The sequence below is a fragment of the Natrix helvetica genome (genome assembly GCF_964273705.1).
Source record: "Natrix helvetica genome assembly, chromosome: 3".
NCBI lineage: Eukaryota > Metazoa > Chordata > Lepidosauria > Squamata > Natricidae > Natrix > Natrix helvetica.
In genome coordinates, this window is record NC_138549.1 from 166,808,666 (window position 1) to 166,829,444 (window position 20,779).

Consider the following 20,779-nt stretch of genomic DNA (forward strand, 5'->3'; position numbering starts at 1 on the left):
TTGCAATGAGATGGGCAGCAAACAAACTTAATAAAATTAATTTATTGTATATTTGAAAACAACCAACCATGTCTGTTTTATTTTAGAGCTTTCAGACACATCGCTATGAAGTCATGTACATAGGAAGGAGGGAACAATACAAACTTGCTGCACTTAAAAAAAAAGGATGGATGAATGAAACTTTTACCTTCACAAGCCTAAATTCCGATGGGATTATTGCTAGCCTGTCACAGCAGATGGGAGCACTGGGATTGCTTCAACAGGAGTGTGTTCAAGGTGTTTTTTTTTCTCCCAATTTTTCTCTTTTTGCGGGTGAGGGTCTTTTGCAAGTAGTGCAAGGAACCTGTGCTGCTGCTTAAGTTCTAGCCACTGTTGTAGTTGAACAGAGGGAGGAGTGCTTGTTCTATTCCTAAAGAAAGCGATGCAATTCTGAACTCTTCCAAAAAAAAAAAACCTTAAATTTGGAGAATAGATAAGTCTGCTGGTATCCTTTTTCTTCTGACTTACATGCTTTTCTCTTCACCTTCCTTCCCCCCTTTGGAGCAGATTGTTTTGATGTCTAGAAACCAATTCTAGTGCAAACATGTTGTGCGTGTGATGTAGTGATGGGATTTGTCGCTGACCATGTTATCTGTAATTCTGACTTGCCGCTTGAGAAATCTTTCCTCTGGAGTTTTACACACTGCAGAGTTGCTTGGAGTGCTGGTCACCCCTCAGAAGAATTAGTATCTCAAAACTGATCCGGGATGAATACTGTTGTCTATTTTCTAATGATGAGCCATTCTACGCCCCTGCGGATTTTCTGTAGGCGGAGAAGGCTTAAAACTTAAAACACATCATGCCCTTTCAGCAAATCTTGAGGGATCCTTTTTATCTGTCGGATTTAAAGGGGAAAAAAGTTCCAAGTTTCACATTCTCTCAAAAATGCGAGATGCAACTTCTAAATGAAGCTTGGGCGCATTCAGTAAAATTCAATTGCTCTTCTTCACGTCCCCCAACTTTATAAATAGTTCATTTTTTTTTTGGTGTGTTTTTAAAATAGTTGTGGAGGATATGAGCACACAGGGATTATACACTTGCATGGAAATGGGTAAAAAGCCTTTAGTAATAGGTTTGTGCCACTTTTGTTACCTTGTAGAAGTATTCTGTTGAAAGGCTTCCGTAGTGGAGGCCGCGTCTCCTCCCCACCACCCCCATTTCCATGGCTCCCCCTAGGTCTTGCATTAAGTTGGTGTAAAGCTTTAGTTTCTTTTGTAGGCCTTCATCACAAAGAGTGACACATTGTGGTGAGGTCGCATTATGGAGTCATGTAAATTGTAATTATAAATAAACATGTAAATGTTCAACTGTTCTGATTTTGGTTTTTTTTTAAAAAAAAAGTTTTCAATGAAAAGATTTTAACAGCTTGCAAAACCAGGAAGATAATTAGGATGCCCAGAATTAGATACATGATTTCTTGAGTTAAGAAAAAACACAACACATGCACATCCACACATTGTCTCCTTACTTCAAAAGCACTTTCATACAAGTAATATGTTAACTGCATGTCATTTAGTTTGTTCTTTATTGCTGAAGTTTCAACATTTTCTCCTGCGAGCCTAGCCACTTGCTCCTTAAATTTCTATTTTGAAATGTAAATACTTTTGCCTGGATAAGAGATGCTGAAAGGTTTGGAAAATAAAATTTTAGCAAGGATGAAAAATGGATTGGGTTTCCTTTTAGAGAAACCAATCTGAAGCCGCCAGTTTGGTATTTTTAAATACTTGACATTTATGTCTTACAAAACATAACGTTATGCTATACATTGCAGCTTGCAGGGACACTCTGAAGGAAGAGCAAAATGATTGCTTAAGGGGGGAAAAATATCCTTGCAATGCACACCCCCTGCATGTAATTGAACAAAATTGACAAGATCCAGAATCTGAAGAGTTCTGAATTTTTCATGGATTTCTGCCACACTTATTAAATATTTAAAACAGCTAAATCTGATTATGCAGCTCAGGCTTTTTGACCAAATTCAAATTCAAGGTTGGATGATTTACACACCCCTAGATGTTCTGTGAAGATAGTAATTCATCTTGCAAAGAAGTCAACATTTGCCCCATGTAGACTATTCTTATTGACATTGGTTCTACAATATACCAACTTTCTAGTCCTGGCTATACATGTGATACTTCCAAGGGGGATCTGTGGTGTTTGTAACAGCAATAGCCTCTTGCTTGCACAATATTGCTGACACATGCCATTTGAGTGTTCGAGATTAATAGGCTGCCCAGATAAAGCAACACTGGGATGAGCACATTTCCTTGAATTTGGTAATTGGCAGTTAAGCATTAATACTGATGAATGAAAACCCATTAGAAACATACCCTTTTAAAACTACTTGTTCTGAAAGTATCAATGAAACATCCTGCCATCACTTCAGAAGCCAAGTTTCTTCTTGTTTTTAAATCATGTGAAACACCTATACTGAACTTGAAAATTACCATACTTTTCCATTCATTACCATTACTATATCCAAGTCTCGAATCTTTGTGAATTTTGCACTTGTGCACTACCTGTCAACTTCCAATTGAACCTGGCAGAAGCCATTTTGCTATTCCTCAGTTCCACTTGGGAGGAGGGAAAAGGAGGATGAAATAACATTAGGCAAAAAACAACTTTCTCATGGGAATCAAGGTACTCTACAGATGGTGGATAGAGATGGGAAGGAGTGCCTGGAGAGGCCACCAATTAACCTAATTGGCCAACGTGACTTGGGGAGGGAATTATTTATTTTAATTATAGTGAAACAGGGAAGCATTTGGAGTTGGTTTTCCATTTGATCATGCTGATATGATGTATCCAATAAAGGTCTTCGAGGAAGACCTCAGCATCCGAGTTCTGATATTCTTAGGTTCGTTAGTCAGGATCTTGACACTACTTTTCAAAGGCTTACAAGTATTCTCCAGTACATGTACACTGCCACAAGGCATGGTTCAGACCTGTGAATCTTGGTTTTCTAACTTACATTATTCTATCTGGGCTGCAAAGTCACAAAGGACCATTATTCAAACAACAGGCAAAAAAAAATATCTTTGTTGAAATGCTTATTTGCTCTAAGCCACAGAAAATCCCCTTTTTCCAATGATTCAACTTAATAGTCCCTATTTTCCAATTGTTCTATATGCAAATACTTTTCACTATACTGCATCCTTTCCCCACAAAATATACTACTTGATATGTATGTTTGCCAACTCTTTGAAGTTTTGGATTGTAACTCCGTGACTTTGATGATTGCCTGGAACTGACAAAGGAACAAAACCAGATTAGCTTGTAAAAAAAGGGCTCAACATCAATATATTTTTCAAAGAAAGACTACGGTAACATTTTCATAATTTCAGGGTGACATTACAACCATGGTCCCATCCTGAATCTCTATGAGAATTTCTAGATTACCTGCCAAAATGATTTTATTGAAATTTACTGCCATGCAGTTAAGAAATCAATTCACACATAGATCTACTGTCAAACGTTCAACAGGGATCAGAAGTTTACATGTTATCTTTCGTAATTTAAGTGCAAAACTTCAGTATGAACCATTTCCACATCATGCTGGAGTGAGGTTTCAGCAATTTTAGGCTCTGTCAGTCATTACCCTGATGCATTTTAATAAACTGGAACATAAACATTAGCAATGCAGCAGTGGTGATAAACAGTAATAGAACAAATAGTAATAAAAGGTATCTTCTATGTCAAATTGTGGGTTCCTGAACAAGTTATGAAAACATTTTCGATTTTTGTTTAGAAAAACTGGTATTGCAGTCTGGCTTATATATATACATATACATATAAGAATGGAGCCTCTTCTAGTAACAAGCTTAAAAAAACAGGTGGTTTATTGTAGACCTCTTAAAGGGGGCAGAGAACAAGGAAATAGAATGCTTACATATCTATACAGACTCATGATTGATTTAAAAACCAAAACTAAAGAAATTCATTCATCATGTTGTAGTTTTCTTTTGTTTCTTCTTCTCATTCTCTTCTTTCTCTTTTTCAATCTCAGAAACATATTTTTCAATTTCATCAGGGCTCAGTATCTAAAGGGAAGTGATGAAAATGCAATCAATAGGTCAGTTTCAAATATTATGTAACCAGAGTTTTCAGTGTGGACTGTTCCCTGAAATCTCATCCTCTGAAGGATTCTCATTGATCCAATGGTACTAAGCAGAGTAACAGTGCAGTTAAGCAAGCCAGGTAAGGGAAATACAGATAAATCAATTACCTATTTTATTCACCCCCATCTTTTCTAGTCCTGTTAGGTCAGGGGTGTCCAAACTTGGGAACTTTAAGACTTGTGGACATAGCTGGCTGGGGAATTCTGGGAGTTGAAGTCCACAAGTCTTAAAGTTCCCAAGTTTGGACACCCCTGTGTTAGGTCAAGGACGCTGCTGCTAACATAATATAAAATCAGTGTGCAATAATTTTTTTCATTTGAGACAAAATTTCAAATTGCATTTATAATGCTCTATAACGGGGGTCCCCAAACCCTGGGCTGTGGACCGCCACTGGTCCAAGGCCCGCCAGGTCATGCAAACGAGCAAATCCCCATTTACACACGCACAGGATCCACACAGCAAATGAAACCATGTCCTCTACAGGCCGTGGAAAAATTGCCCTCCATGGAACCAATCCCAGTAGGACCATTATTCTGGGGCTGAGGAACTCTGGGAGTTGAAATCCCCACATCTTTTAAGTTATCCAGTTTGAAAAAGTCTGCTTTCATGTATATGTGAATTTAGGAATAAAATTGAATGAGGGAAACAGAATGATTTGCAATGAATTATTCCTTTAATTAGGCTTCAAGTATGTATAGAAGTCAATTATCTATATTATTTATTAGGAAGCCATCCCCTTTCAAGTGCAGGGCTCTTTTGCAAGCAACTATGATATACAACCCATCCTCAAAACAAAAAAAATAGTATTATTTAAGTCAGCTTACCTTGAGAGGTTGATTTCTTCTCATAACAGCCAGCTCAATATTTTTTCCACCAGACTGCACAACCTTAAAATGTGGAAATTTAGAAAAACAATTTCCTTACAAACGCATTATAATTGAGGATCTTTTTGCAATGAAAGAAGATGACATCCCATTTGAACTGCATGACAAATCTAAGAGTGCTTCAATCTAATAAGTTTAGAACACCCAGAAAAAAATCTCTCTCTTCCAAATAAATCTTAGAACCAGGCAAAGAACTCTGGCTCTTAATTTTACTGAATGAAATTAAAGTATATTAAATTATTAGGCTTGTTGTTTATCAAAATAATCAAGTTAGGAACAATTCAAATGTTGTCACTTACTTCAAGAAGGGCTTTGATAACAAGTTTAATTGTCAGATCATCAGTTTCAATGGCTTCATCAGTATAGTTTTTCTCCAGAAATTCCCGCACGGATTTTGCTCCTCTGCCAATTGCATTAGCCTAGGATAAGAAATATACTTGGCAAAGCTTGGCAAAATGATGAAAAATGTCAATGAAATATTTACATATTTAAATGTTTCATGTGAGAGCTTAAGATGCCTCCAGCTAATAACAATTATCAGACACTGATCCCAATTAACATCAACAGTCCTCTAACATGCAATATTCTTAATGAGAGAGATAAATTCTTTTTTCCACAAAGTGACAAAGCCAATTGATGGTTATATTCCAGGTCCAATTACTGCATACCTCACCCTGAAATTAATCTACTACTCCAGGGTCTAGGGAAATCAGACAAAAGTATTTTGCAGCAAGACAGGCCCACATTATTATGATCCCTGTCCTATGTAACAGGCTCCCGTAAGACCCCATCTCCTCTGTCCTTCTTAAACAACTGGCTTTTAGGGAGCCTCCCTGCAAGTGTGGTTTGTGTGGTTCAGTTTGTTATATTGTGCCTTTGCTATTGTACTACGATTCCTTTTAATTATTTGGTCAAGGGTTGAGCTTTATATTGCTCTTCTTCATTATTGTTGGCTACCCGGAGTTCATATGTAAGATGGGTAACCATGTGCATTTTCTATATCTGAACAAATATTTTTAACAATGAGGTAATTCCAATTGTTGACTGGGAAGTTCTACAGTGCTATCATATCAAAAAGAAGACACTCCTACAAATAAGAGAACACAAATGACAATAGAACTTTAACCAAATAGTTGCTATAAATTATTTTGTGCCATTTTTGGCTGTTGTTTCCACATTGATTAGCTTTCATTTCAAAATGTACTTACTTACTTACTTATTTATTTAATTCTTTTGCCACCTATCTTGCCTTGGGGCTACTTTTCTAGTGGCCCATTAAATCCTAAGCAAAGAACTAAATTTGCTTAACCATGTTCCACTTTGCAGGATTCACATATCTTGTTAAACCAAACCAGTCACATTGTGGCTAGTATAATGCACGAACCTAGTCTAACTCTGGTTCCTCCATATAAATAAATGCAGGAAAATACATGGATTGTGAATAATAGGGAATGTACTATTTTGAATCACAGTATGGTTAAACAGTTTTAAAAAGGGAATGATATCTAATCCAGAATTGGAGACGAAGGAATAAGAAATTTAGATAAAACTGTTTAATACTTTCTGATCTTCCATAGATTATGAGCGTGAATTAATCTGATGGAAGTATTTACTTATAGGGTTTAAGTGCTCCTTCATTTTCACCTTCACAAAATCCAATGGGTCAACTCACCTTCCAAGCATGGTATGTGCCAGAAGGGTCGGTCTGATATAGCCTTGGAGTTCCATCAAAGTCAAACCCTACAATAAGGGCAGAAATACCAAAAGGTCTGCGGCCATTACTCTGGGTGTATCGCTGAGGAAGAACAGGAGGGAAATGGTGTTATGAAAATAGAACTATGACAACTGTATGCCAAGTGATGTAAAAATCCATGAACAAGTACTTGACAACTAAGTAATCAGATTATGTTCTGAAGAAGAGCTCAAAAGATTTTAAGTGCAAAAGTCCCTATTTCAGACAGCAGTTCAGAGTTCAAAAGAGTGAATTTGAACCTTAGCTCCACATTAAAGAAGCAAAACTTCTGAATGATCAAACAGCACTGAAATACTTCCAGCAAGTACAGAACAGATGTTTCAAACTCAGAATATCATTTTCAAATCCATGCTTTTTGAAAATTGCAAAACAGTACTCTATAGTTTTTGGAAAACAAAATTTACTAGTAATCAAAAAGATGCTGAAGAATCAATATTTTAAATCTGTTTGCTCATTAATCTATTAAAAATAGTCTGGAATTTGGATTTTTTTCAAATGCATATTTAGGAACTGAAAGGTATCCTTATCATACCCTTTAATTAAAAGAACATCACTAAGTTGGCAAAGACAGAAGCAAGTACAGGTAGTTCTTGATTTACGAACACAATTGAGCCCAAAATTTATGTTGCTAAGTGAAATATTTGTTAAGTGCCACAGTGAGCCATGGCGCAATGGTTAGAGTGCAGTACTGCAGACTACTTCTACTGACTTTTGGCAACAATTTGGCAGTTCGAATCTCAGCAAGCTCAAGGTTGATTCAGCCTTCTATCTTTCTGAGGTGGGTAAAATGAAGGCCCAAATTGTTGGGGGCAATATGCTCACTCTGTAACTACTTAGAGAGGGCTATAAAGCCCTGTAAAACAGTATATAAGTCTAAGTGCTATTGTTATTACTAAGTGAGCTTTGCTTCATTTTAGGATCTTTCTTGTCACAGTTGCTAAGTGAATCACTGCAGACGGTTGTTAAATGAATCTGCTTCCCCATTGACTTTGCTTGTCAGAAGATTGTAAAAGGAGATCACACTATCCCAGCACAGTGCAAAGGTCATAAATATGAGTCAATTGCCAAGTGTCTGAATTTTGATCACATGACCATGGGGACGCTACAACAGTTATAAGTGTGAAAAATGGTCATGTCATTTTCAGTGATGTTGTAATTTTGAAGTCACTAAATGAACAATTACAGGTAGAGGACTACCTGTATTAAAGCTGCAAAAAAAGATAAAACATAGTATCTAATAACTGGAATAGGAAACATTATTTCCTATTATCTTTCATTTCCTTTGGGGGGGAAATTAGACTTTATTTTTTCCCCAATAAAAGCAGCTATATTATATTCAATTTTTGCCCAAAGTTTGCAACAAAACCAAGGAATGGATATGGCTTTTAAAAAATGTACATACCTGCTTCAGGCTAGCGATATAACGTGTAATATATTCCACAGTGACTGGATCTTCCACTGTGAGTCTATGGCTTTGACATTCCACTCGGGCTCTATTTATAACTATCCGGGCATCTGCAGTAAGACCTGTAAACAATAGTTCAAAATATTAAAATTTGCTTTTAGCAAAATAGGTAGATTAAAAATATTTCTATTTTAGTAAGATGGTTAAAGGAATTATTTATTTTATGCCCATGTTGATCCTATGTTCCAGGGAAAAATTCTTTTGATCTGGATATATGTTACATGTATTCCCAGCATACTTTCATTATGATATCTTATGAGTTCCTGTGATGATTTGGAATGAAAAAGAACAGAGGAAAGATTAACCTGACAGTTTGTGACTGCCATTCCTCCGCTCATATTGTTAAGATTGTTTAGTTTAAAAAAAGAAATAAAAAAGGAGTGTTGTACCCTAAATCTGACTGTTAAGTAAAAAGATGAATCAGTGCTACAGAATTCTGTCTTTAAGGGCTGGCTAACCTGACTGGTAAAATCAGGAAAACTTAATTGCAATAATCTCCCAGTCTTCTAGAGCACGTAGTGTTCTGACAGCAGTTTTAATCCTATTAAATCCACCCCCACCAGGTGGGAGAAATGGTGGGCGGAGTAAAACAGGGACTTAAACTCTGCTACTGAAATATCTGACAGAAGAATGACACTATCATATTCAAGTCAAAATAATTAAATTTCCATTAATAGAAAAATGACATTTCTGATATATATGTGTGTATAACTGATAAGGAGGCGAGCCTGTGGCTTAGTGGCTAAGACTCCTGCCTGAGATATATAACAGCCCAGGTTCAAATCCCAGTAAGGGTATGGTTAGCTGATGAGAGCTAATTAGCTCGAAATAGATCTATACTAGTCTCCCTTTATTTATTTATCAGTACAAATACAACACACACACACACACACACACACACACACATATATATATATATATACACTCCTCAAAAACAAATCGTAACAATTAATTTTAAAGTACTTTTTTAAAAAAAGGAGAGGTTTAAAATGGACCTGAAGGATAAAGAAAACAGTCCTTAATTAGGATGTTTTCAGAACAATAGAAGAGAAGGAATCCCCAGATTTTTTTTTCCCCTAGCCCCAATCTTTTTAATTTGTTGAGATTCTTTGCAAATAATAACAACAAAAGGATCCACTGGAAGGTAATTCCTAGCCTTTGTAGCAAGCAATGCACTGGCTAAGAATTCTCAGATGTACACAAATCTAAAAAAAAAGTGAAACTGGGAAAAGGCTGAAAATCCATCCTCGGAGTACCTGCAAAAGCCATGCAGACATTGTCATCAAGGGCACAGATCTTTCGGACAGTTCTCTCATCTTGCAGTTTCGCTACAGATTTTTTCTCCACGCCAAGAACGACAATATCTTTTCCTCGTACTCCAACCTGTAATATGAAATGAAGGAGTAAGTGTCATATCAAGCACCTTTCCCATATATTAGTAATTTTTAAAAAATTGTCAATAGCAAAACAAATGCCTTTTTATAATTTCAGACTAGAATCATTCCCTATTCTACTGTGGTGGTTTGGCTTCTTAGATTTAACCCAGAACTTTAATTTATCCTAAACAAAACTTGAATCAAAATAACTTTATCTGATATGAAAATTTGCACTTTAACATGTATGACGTTTCTCAGTGGTTTTAACAGGTAACACAAATATATACAAACAAAACCATCCCTGCAATAGCACCATCTGGAACAAGCAACCTTATGTGTGCCCCCTCTCATGGTGCCTCCCATAGTATGGAATTCAATTCTGATCAACCCCAGTCAGCACAACCAATAAAACAAAAATTGTAGCAGCCACACCTATACTATATATTTGCTTGTTCTATATCATACCTTTTTACTCTAGTAAATAGTCAGGGCATTTAAAAAAAACATGAAAACTGGGGGAAAAAACAAAATATAAGATGAAGGCATCTCTCTTCAAAAGACAGATGCCTTTACAGATTTTTTAAATGATGAAAAAATAGGATCCCAAGGCATCTCTTAAAGAAGAGCATTCTAATGTCTGGAAACAATATCAAAAAAGGGCATCTACTACAGCCAAGAAATCTCTCTCTGATAATGAGAACATTTTCAAAGAGCTCTCTCCTTTCATTCTAACCTCACAGGAGAGGTTACTTCATGAGACTCTTTTAGCAATTAGATATCTGTTTAGGACTTCAAAGATTTACACTGAATCTTTAAATTGTGCTTGGTAAGCAGTAAGCATCTGGTACACAAGATCATTCTATGACCCCTGTATCACCCATTGGTTAGCAGCTTACTTGCCCCATTTTTCACCAATTGCAACTTTTAGACACCTTTCAAGGGCTATTGCTCATCAAACCTGTTGCAGCAATCAGGAGAATAACCTGAGCACAATTTGCCAAATCTGATTGATTCAAGAAGGGTTACAGCCAATATACTACCTTTAATGGCAGACATACTCAATATTCAGATCTCCCAAGCAAATACAGTGAAACCTGAGGGCTGGGCTTCTCCCACTCAAGAGATGCTGACTGTTAATCCTAATTTATTTTCCTATTAAGGAGCAGCATCTCCTTTTTCCTGAACTTCAATTTAACCTTGTTTCCCACTCCAAAACGTTAGTGATCTTTCCCTAGCAGTTTTATTACTTGAGCTTGATATTTATCTTCCGGCATTTTCCTCAAGCGAGATTGAGAAAAACAATAAGCATTCTGAAGTTCTCTTTAATTTTAAAACTGAGTCCAGTACAACTTCTCAAGTAAAGAAAACAACTACACAAGGAAAAATATACTGATTTAATCTAAAATGTCTTTCAAAATCCCATCTTCCTATAAGTACATCCAGGCCCATCATATTACTTTGAGGCAACTTGCCTCAATTATTTTTTAATCTTAAAAACACAGGCTACAATAAAGCAATGTAGGATTGCATATGCACACTCACTATACCTGTTTGCTCACATCCAGCAATTCAATTGCTTACTCTAGGCACAAATATTTTATTTCACTCAGCCACTTTTACTTTTTTTTATATTGCTTTTTCTTATTAAACAAGGTTAACAAAGCCCCTCTTTCTATAACTTGAGGTTTTAATTCTTCCAACTTTTAACCAGAACTGTTGTACACTGCTCACATTCAATTCAGTGATTGATAGGATGTCTCTAATATCTTTAACTCCTTGAAAAAGCCTGCCTCCTCAATCTGAAAATCCTATTTCTTAGTTTTGTAACTATAGCCTCTTTTCTGATCTCGTTCAGTCAAGACATTTTTTTCTATCAATCCTTTCTATGGATTGTCTTAGGCTATGTTGTGCTCATTTCTGGACCTCACATTACTTTATTTGATTAGGAACCTACCCCTTTCCATTTCAGGAATGTTTATAACTAAATAAAAGTAAAATGTTATACATTAAAGCTTAAAACATAAGCAAACAGTATTTTTTCAAAAAGTACAGTACTGGAAAAATGAAAAAGTTCTTGCCAGAAAGATAAGCTTTACCAAGAGTCTGTGTTTCACTTTCTGTTTCCCTTTAAATTACTTAGCTTTGGAGAACAATCCTCAGTTCTCTGCAGGATAGAAAATGTGTCAACAACAAACCTAACTTTATCTAACCCCTTCAATATAAAACAATAGTCAGAGGATGAACCCAAATAAACAAAAGAGCTTCTCACACATAGCCCCCACCCTACCCCTTTTCTCTGACCCCCTGCTAACATCACAACGAACCACAATGTTCTGTATCACAGTTTGTGTAGTTACCCCAGGCTTCCTACAACTTTAAACCAAAATTCAGACAAATTCTTTAGATGCGCACAACAAAGCTTACAAACCAAAACTCCTATTATGGCATTGCATACTGTGGGGAAACACATGCATACCTATGCTATACATGTACACCTATACCCACATATAAAAGGGACGCAGTGGCTCAGTGGTTAAGACGCTGAGCTTGTGGATCAGAAAGGTCGGCAGTTCAAATCCCTAGGGCCTCGTAACAGTGAGCTCCCATTACTTGTCCCAGCTTCTGCCAACCTAGCAGTTCAAAAGCATGTAAAAATGCAAGTGGAAAAATAGGGACCACCTTTGGTGGGAACGTAACAGCGTTTGGTGCCCTTTCGGCATTTAGACAAGCCGGCCACTTGAACCACAGAGACCTCCACTAGAGTTGGGAACCTTTACCTTTTTTTACCCACATATATATCTTATGGGTTTAACACTATCAAAATCACCTCGCCCCCCATGCCAGATGTGTAGAGCCAAAAATCAAGGCCCTCCTTGATGATAATTCTGGAAAATCCAATCCCAAAGTGCCTGAAAAAGAGGCCCATCTTGCCCAGCCCGAAAAGGGGCCTTTATTGGAAAGAGGCCCCTCTCGTTGTTAGAACGGGCTCGAAGTGCATCTTTTCATCAAAAGCTTTTGGCGTTTTATTTATAAACCACATTATTATGAATAATGATAATAATGATGATGATGATGATAATAAATAATAATAATAATAATAATAATAATAATAATAATAATAATAATAATAATAATAAAAAAAAACTTTTATTCATTAAACATGAAACTCAGTCAACTCAACATTTAAAAATGTGTTATAAATACCATTGACTGTTATTATTAATTTGCAGTCCAGAGAAATAAAAATGCTCTGCCCATTGCAAGGATCCTCAAGAATTGGGCTGAAGAAGCAACCGGACAGCCATTTGTCCGGAATGGTACAGGCCGAGTCTGTCTCCAGTCCAGAGCAGGGGTGGGGGTGAACTAGAAGACCTCCAAGGTCCCTTCCAACTCGCTTGTTCTTCCATCCTGTCAGAGTCAGGCCTTCTTAGAGCCTTTCCTCAGCAAATCGATGGGAAAGTCCAGCGCTCGGACGGGACGGGCCTGGGTCCACGCGGGACAAGATCGAGGCCCGGGGCTGGAGCCGAAGAACATTGGGCCGGTTCTGCCAGTAGGGCAGGGGGTGGGGAGTGGGAGCCTTGACGGCTGGGAGTGATGGGAGTTGGAGTTCAAACGCGTCCCCTGCTCCGCGAGACCGAGGCCCTTTCCAACCCCCCCTCCACCCCTCAAATTCCCTCAAGCGCGCCTTTTCTTTACCGCGGTGGAGCCTTTCTTCACGGCCTCCTGGGCATATTCGACCTGAAACAGGTGCCCGTCCGGGGAGAAAACGGTGATGGCCCGGTCGTAACTCATGACAGCGGCGAGACGACAAAAAAAGCGCCGACCGGACCCGAGAATGAAAGGAAGCAGCAGTCGCGCGAGATATTCCCCCCCTCAAAAAACAGCACCGTCACCTTCCCTCAGCGCGCATGCGCCGGATGCCGCGCGCAGCACGCTATTGACGCAGCGCTCATACGCCGGCCCCTCCGCTTTTATCTCAGGCGTTTATAAGCATATGGGAGAAGGGGGGAGGGGGAGGAAAAAAGACAGGGGCCTTACGTCAAGCACGTACTTGGCAGCCGTAAGCGGCTCGACCTATCCTCGTCGCCGACGCTCTTGGCCGGACGCAACGCTCGAACAGGATTGGCTTAGCTGGCTGAGGCGTAACCCAACCTGTCAGCCCAATACATAAGGAAGCGTACCGGGCTTCCTGGTACTCTAACAGCTTAGGCGAGGTTAACGGGTGAAGAAGGTAGCCGCCGGGAAAGCATGGCTGACGCTACGCAGATGACGTACGCGCGTGTCTGCTCCTTCCACCTGCCGCTCCCACGCACTTGGCGTAGCGCTGCCCTTCTTTCCCCCCCCCTTGCTACGCACTTGGCGCAGCGAGCTGCTCTTATTGGCAAAAATCAGGGAAGAGATGCGATTCGCTCGCGACAGGAAAGCCGACAACAGGGATGCACCATGTACAGGGCGGAGGGGGGAGGAGAGGAAGGTGGATTTGGAGAAAGAAGAGGGGGGGGAGAGAAGGAGGAGGAGGTGGAGGCGAAGCCGCTCAGGTGGCTCGGCCGCTCTCTCTCTCTGTCTCTCTCTCCCTTCGCCCCAGCTCAGCCGCTGCCTCGCCGCCTTTTGCCTTGGTAGGCAGAAGCGGCCAGGTAAAACCAAAAAGGGGGGGAAAAGGGGGGGTGTTGCGCGGAAGAACTCTTGGTGCAATGCCGCAGGCTGGTTGTTCCAGGCGCAGATTGTACCATTTCCTCCGGCTCCCCCTTCTCGTGCACTGCGGCGCAGGCTTGCCCCCCCTCCCTCGCCTCCTCTTCTTCTTTTTTTAAATTTTTTTTGCACGGCAGAAATAGCGGCCGGGAGATCATAACAAGATTAGGGCAGCCCCGGCAAAAGCCCTCCTGCATGCCTGACCCGTCTGGGTCGGAAAAGGCAAGCGGACGCCGCCCCTCCACCCACCCCACCATGTCGGTCGCCTTTGCTTCTGCACGCCCGAGGAGCAAAGGAGAGGTCACCCAGCAAACTATCCAGAAGGTAACGGGGGAAAAAGGCCATCGTATGAATGTATGTATGTATGTATGTATGTATATATGTATGTATGTATGCATAAAGATAGGTAGGTAGGTAGGTAGATGATAGATAGATGATAGATAGATAGATAGATAGATAGATAGATAGATAGATAGATAGATAGATAGATAGATAGATAGATAGATGATAGATAGATAGATAGATAGATAGATAGATGATAGATAGATGATAGATAGATAGATAGATAGATAGATGATAGATAGATAGATAGATAGATAGATAGATAGATAGATAGATGATAGATAGATAGACAGACGACAGAAAGAAAGAAAACGGGAAGGGAGAGGGGTGGGTGCTTTAATAGGGACCACCAGCCGTGGGTATCCCAGAGAGGGAGGCGTGCATCCAGCTTCCCCGAACCCGCTCAGCAGCCGGAGATGCATCGCTGCTGCTTCTTCTTCTTCCTCCTCCTCCTCCTTCAAGGCTCCGGCTCCCACGGGCGTTTGCAAAAAAAGGAAGCTGCTGTGGCCTGTGGCTGCAGCTGCAAGGACGGGGGCAAAAAAAAAAAAAGGCAGGGGAGAACAAAGCCGAGCTCGTGCAAAACCCTCCCGAACCTCTCGAAACACACACACATTTCTTTATTTGGGGGGGGGGGGGGGACGACGACAGCCCGGCTTGATTACACCACCACCCCTTCCCTTGACTGGCCGGTTCCGGAGAGCGACGTCCTGCGAGGTTTCGCTCGCTGGCGGGCGCATTGCAGAGCCGGGGCTCGGCCGAGATGCCGGGGCGTCGCTTTTGACAGCGCTCCAGCCTTTGCCGGGGGGAAGGAGGAAAAAGGGCGAGGAAGATTGACAAGCAGCCCCCCCTCCCTTCTCTGCCCGATGCATCTTCTTTCTTGGAGGGGGGGTCGGGGATCAACGGGTTGTGTGTGTGTGTGTGTGTGTGTGTGTGTATTTCACTCGGAAGTGCGGCGGTGCGCGCCCGGTTATCGGAATGGGGATGGGGGGGGGGAGGAGGGAGCTTTATTATTGTTTGCGGGTGGAAACGCGTGCAGCGGTGGCGAGCTCCTCGTCGGGGTGAGGGGAATTGACGGTATTCCCTTTCGCGGTTGCCTTTTGGGGGATCGTCTGTAGTTCTCTGTAAGGCTGATCACTTTCTTCCTTTCCTTTTATTCGTTCATTCATTCGTTCCATTCATTCAATCCGGGGGAAATCCCTAAAAGCTGATCGGGAAGGAAGAATCGACTGGGATAGGGGTGATTATGAGATACTGTATAGGTTGTCTTATTTGAGCAGGGGGCTGGACTAGAAGACCTCCAAGGTCCCTTCCAGATTCTATTGTATTCTATTCTATTCTGTGTGCTCTTCTGGATGGGAATTGAATCCCCTCCAGATCTGGAGTAAAGAAAGATTTCCCCTGGGCCAGTTTGGGACAGCACAGAAAGGTCCCTCCAGATGTTATCGCCTGCCCCGCCCCAGTTTCCCAAGAAAGGAGCTAGTCCTTACAGGAAACTACTGGCCAGGCTGGATCTGCTTGAGGCTTAAACAATACCTGGGATTTTCAATGCTCGCCCCCTCCAGCAAGCCTGCCTTCCCAGGAGCAAGGGTGGTCCACTGGGCTCTCTTTGGATGTGCTGAGACTACATCACCCAGGATCCTCAGCCATGAAGGTGTTTTCGGAATCTTGAAAGAAAAGCTTTGACGTTTGTATCTGTTGTGTTTGACCACGAGGTGGAGGAAGACGAGAAAGAGGATGGAGCATCAGGTAGAGGGATGTGAGGAAGAGGATGGAGCATCAGGTTGGAAGGGACCTTGAAAGTCTTCTAGTCCAAACCTCGTACCAACCTTTTCTTGAAAAATTTTCACTGATGGAGCACAAATGAAGCATCTAGGACAGGGGTGTCCAAACTTGGGAACTTTAAGACTTGTGGACTTCAACTCCCAGAATTCCCCAGCCACTGGCTGGGGAATTCTGGGAGTTGAAGTCCACAAGTCTTAAAGTTCCCAAGTTTGGACACCCCTGATCTAGGAAGTGGATGATCGCTGCTGAATAGCTGGGACAGTCAGGGACCAATCCATTTTCCTCTGTTGCAAAATGTTTTAACAGATTAACAGAGTTGGAAGAGACCTTGTAAATCATAATCATCTAGTCAAACACCCGCCCAAGCAGGAGACCCTACACCATTTCTGAAAGATAGCAGTCTAGTCTCTTCTTGAAAGCTTCCAGTGATGACTGGAACTTCTGAAGGCAACTTCTGTTCCATTGGTTGATTGTTCTCACTGTCAGAAAATTTCCTTATTGCCAGGTTGAATCTCTCCTTGATCAGTTTCCATCCACTGTTCCTTGTCTGTCCTTCTGGTGCCTTGGAAAACAGCTTGACTCCCTCCTCTCTATGGCAGCCCCCTCAAATATCAGAACACTCCTATCCTGACTCCCCTGGTCCTTCTCTTCACTAGACTAGCCATGCCCAGTTCCTGCAACCGTTCATCATATATTTTAGCCTCCAGTTCCATGCCATCATGGTTGCTCTTCTCTGAACTCTTTCTAGAGTCTCGTGTACATGTCAAACACACCACAGTTTGTACTCCTAAACAGAAATGATCCTTGGCTCCATTTCTTGAGAAAGGTACAGTTTTATTTATTAGAAGTCAAGTGTATTGCAGTAATGCATAGCCAGAACTGAGAATCACGCATTGAAATCCTTAAGTCAGGGGTGTCCAAACTTGGGAACTTTAAGACTTGTGGACTTCAACTCCCAGAATTCCCCAGCCAGCCTGGCTGGCTGGGGAATTCTGGGAGTTGAAGTCCACAAGTCTTAAAGTTCCCAAGTTTGGACACCCCTGCCCTAAGTTCAACTTTTTCCTCCTTAATTGCCCCCCCCTTGCTGACACCTCCCCCCTGTCCAATCCGGTTGAAGCAAGACGTTCATTTCAAGTGTCTGCAGTTCTTTTATCTCCCAGCGGGGTGACCTTGAAGCAGTGTCTCAGGAAGATGCAGTTAAAACTTTCGCTTTCCCTCCTAAAGCATTTCTCCCTCCCATCCACCATCCCCCGAGTCCATGGAAGACTGTCAACACATGGCAATGATTAATGAAGCTCTAGCAAGCACGAGGTGGCAGCTGACAGTATTTAAAAGAAAAACCATCCGAGACATCATTCTTACTATTATTGGCTAGAATCGGTCTTGTTCAGGATGAAGTCATCTTTAATGAAGATTACTGACTGTAATCTACTATGCTGGTCTAACCTAGTTGGGTTATGGATTTTGTTTTTAATTTCCTAGTTCACAGGAAAAGGAATGGCTGGCCAAAGTCATCCATCCAGTCTCTGTGTTGTGCTCCCTGGAGGTCAGCAGAGCTGGCAGCAGAGTCGGACAGTGAGGAGGTTGGGGAGGAGCATGGGCCAGTCCTGGAGGCTGGGGAAGGCTCGGACAAGGGCTCTGCGTTGGAGGCAGAGAGGAGACCGAAGCCATCTGGCAGTGATCAGGTGCCTACGGAGCTAAACAGCAGTGAGGCAGAGGAACAGCTGGAGCCTGTTCCCAGTGTGCGCATGCGCAGAGATGCCAGAAGAAAAGAACAACTCAGAAATCAGGGTAGACTTGGGAGTAAAGTCACAGGTGGAAGGTAATTGGCCCCTCCCGTAAGAAATAAAAAAGGAGCGAAAGGGGAGTGGGCTTTTGCAGGAAACAATTCTTTCGTTTGTTCATTAGATTTGTTTCAGGAGTGTGAAGATCTGTCCGTGAATCTCAGACTCTGTGCCCAGTCTTTCCTTGCTCAGCACCTCATTTGGAAACTATTTACATGGCAACTTTCCAAGCTAGATAAGGTCTGTAGTCATAAATATTCCTTTGAAAGACTGTTTGCCAGGCCTTGCTGAAGGTGAATGAGAGGAATTCACATTCGTTTGATGAAAGGGGTTTTGTTGGGACCAGGACTCTGCCTTGTGTTTTTTGGAGAAGCCTAGGTCAGAACACTCTGTGCTTCTGGTTGGATTAGGAGTGTCCTAATTCATTACCCCAAATGTTACACCTCAGTAGCATTCTTATTTATAGGTAGTTCTTGACTTACGACCACAAAATTTCTGTTGCTAAGTGAGACAGTTGTTAATTGAGTTTTGTTACAATCTTTCTTGCCACAGTCATTAAGTGAATCATGGCAGTTGTTAAGTTAGTAACACGATTGTTAAGTGAATCTGACTTCCCCATTGACTCTGCTTATCAGAAGGTCTCAAAAAGTGATCCCAGGACCCACTGTACTGTCATAAATATGAACCAGTTGCTAAGCCTCTCCAAATTTTGATTACATAGGGATGCTGTAATGGTCGTAAGTGTGAGAAATAGCCATAAGTCATTTTTTTCAGTGCCATTGTCACTTTGAACAATCACTAAATGAATAGTTGTAAGTTGAAAACTACATGCATATCTTTGTTCTAGTGACCTGTTGTTGTTAGTTGCGAAGTCGTGTCCGACCCATTGTGACCCCATGGACAATGTTCCTCCAGGCCTTCCTGTCCTCTGCCATCCCCTCTGGAGTCTATTTAAGCTCACGCCAACTGCTTCAGTGATTCCATCCAGCCACCTCATTCTCTGTCGTCCCTTTCTTCTTTTGCCCTCCATCTTTCCCAGCATTAGGCTCTTCCCCAGGGAGTCTTTCCTTCTCATCAGGTGGCCAAAGTAGTTGAGTTTCCTCTTCAGGATCTGGCCTTCTAAAGAGCAGTCAGGGTTGATCTCCTCTAGGACTGACCGGTTGGATCGCCTTGCAGTCCAAAGGACTCGCAGGAGTCTTCTCCAGCACCAGAGTTCAAAGGCCTCCATTCTTTGGCGCTCAGCCTTCCTTATGGTCCAACTTTCACAGCCATCCATTGCAACTGGGAAAACCATAGCCTTGACTATACGCACTTTTGTTGGCAGGGTGATGTCTCTGCTTTTTAGGATGCTGTTTAGGTTTGTCATCGCTTTCCTCCCCAGGAGCAAGCCTCTTTTGATTTCTTGGCTGCAGTCCCCATCTGCAGTGATCTTGGAGCCCAGGAAAGTAAAATCTGTCACTAGCTCCATTTCTTCCCCATCTATTTGCAAGGAATTGAGAGGGCCGGATGCCATGATCTTAGTTTTCTTAATGTTGAATTTCAAGCCAACTTTTTCCCTCTCCTCCTTCACCCGCATCAAGAGGCTCAATTCATGGCTGCAGGGAAGCTCAAACTTTCCATTGCCAAGCAGGGCAGCTGTTAAGTGCATCGTTCCCCGTTTTCCAACCTTTTCCCCCCACGGTTGTTAAGCAAATCACAGCAGTTGTTAAGTGAATCACACGGTTGTTAAGCGAATCTGTCTTCCTCCATTGATTTTGCTTGTTGGAAGCCGGCTGGGAAGGTGACACGTGGTAATCGCATCATCCTGGGATGGTGTATCTGTCATAAATGTATCCCAGTGGCCAAGCCCTTGAATTTTGATCACATGACCATGGGGATGTTGTAACAGTCGTAAGTGTGAAAACTGGTCATAAGTCACTTTTTCAGGGCTGTTGTAACATTGAAAGGTCACGGAGGATAAGTTATGGCAATCTCATTGAAATCATCAAGGGAATGCTTTTATTTATTTATTTATTTTCTGAAATAATTCCCAAATGAAGGCAAATATACGTGTGCCAGGATAATGTTGCAGGATCCAATCTGGTTCGGTCACTGGGACCAGAGGTTTTGTTGTGGCCCGCCAGCAGCCAGTGGAACTGGCAGCAGATTCGGACAGTGAGGAAGTTGGGGAGGAACATGGGCCAGTCCTGGAGTCTGGGGAAGGCTCTGATGAGGGCTCTGTGTTGGAGGCAGAGATGGGATCAGTGCTGTATGCCAGTTATCAGCTGCCTTCAGAGTCAGACATCAGTGAGGCAGATGAACAGCTGGAGCCTGTTCCCAGTGTGCGCATGCGCAGAGTTGCCAGACGACAGGAACAGCTAAAGAACAGGGGTCGACTTGGGAGTGAGGACACAGGTGAATGATAAATGGCCCCTCCCAGAGGAAATAAAAGAGGAGCGAAAGGGTAGTGGAGTTTGCAGGAGACCATTAGTTTGCTTAATTGGTTCGTGATTCTCCAAGATCCTTTCCAAGTTTTGAAGCCTGGCAGCTCTCCAAGCCAGATAAGGT

General features: G+C 41.7%; 3 protein-coding genes across 4 annotated transcripts in view; 2 read left to right on the plus strand and 1 right to left on the minus strand.

The window, feature by feature from the left end:
• Positions 1-1,346, plus strand: part of LSM14B (LSM family member 14B) — a 37,646-nt gene extending 36,300 nt beyond the window's left edge. For both annotated transcript variants that reach the window (XM_081948409.1, XM_081948410.1), the window contains one exon: positions 87-1,346. The gene's annotated coding sequence lies outside the window, so the exon portion shown is untranslated. The remainder of the gene's footprint in view (positions 1-86) is intronic.
• Positions 1,347-3,855: 2,509 nt separating this feature from the next.
• PSMA7 (proteasome 20S subunit alpha 7) lies at positions 3,856-13,592 on the minus strand. Its single transcript, XM_081948411.1, has 7 exons — positions 13,332-13,592; positions 9,516-9,642; positions 8,197-8,321; positions 6,714-6,836; positions 5,341-5,460; positions 4,982-5,044; positions 3,856-4,079 (listed from the first exon to the last, which is right to left on the minus strand). The coding sequence occupies exons 1-7, from the start codon at positions 13,425-13,427 to the stop codon at positions 3,984-3,986; spliced, it is 750 nt and encodes a 249-aa protein (XP_081804537.1). The 5' UTR covers positions 13,428-13,592; the 3' UTR covers positions 3,856-3,983.
• A 388-nt stretch (positions 13,593-13,980) lies between these two features.
• The window catches only part of SS18L1 (SS18L1 subunit of BAF chromatin remodeling complex), a 38,302-nt gene continuing 31,503 nt past the window's right edge, over positions 13,981-20,779 (plus strand). Inside the window, 1 exon segment of the mRNA XM_081949751.1 lies at positions 13,981-14,648. Within this exon segment, the coding sequence (XP_081805877.1) occupies positions 14,520-14,648 (129 nt within the window). The 5' untranslated portion in view covers positions 13,981-14,519.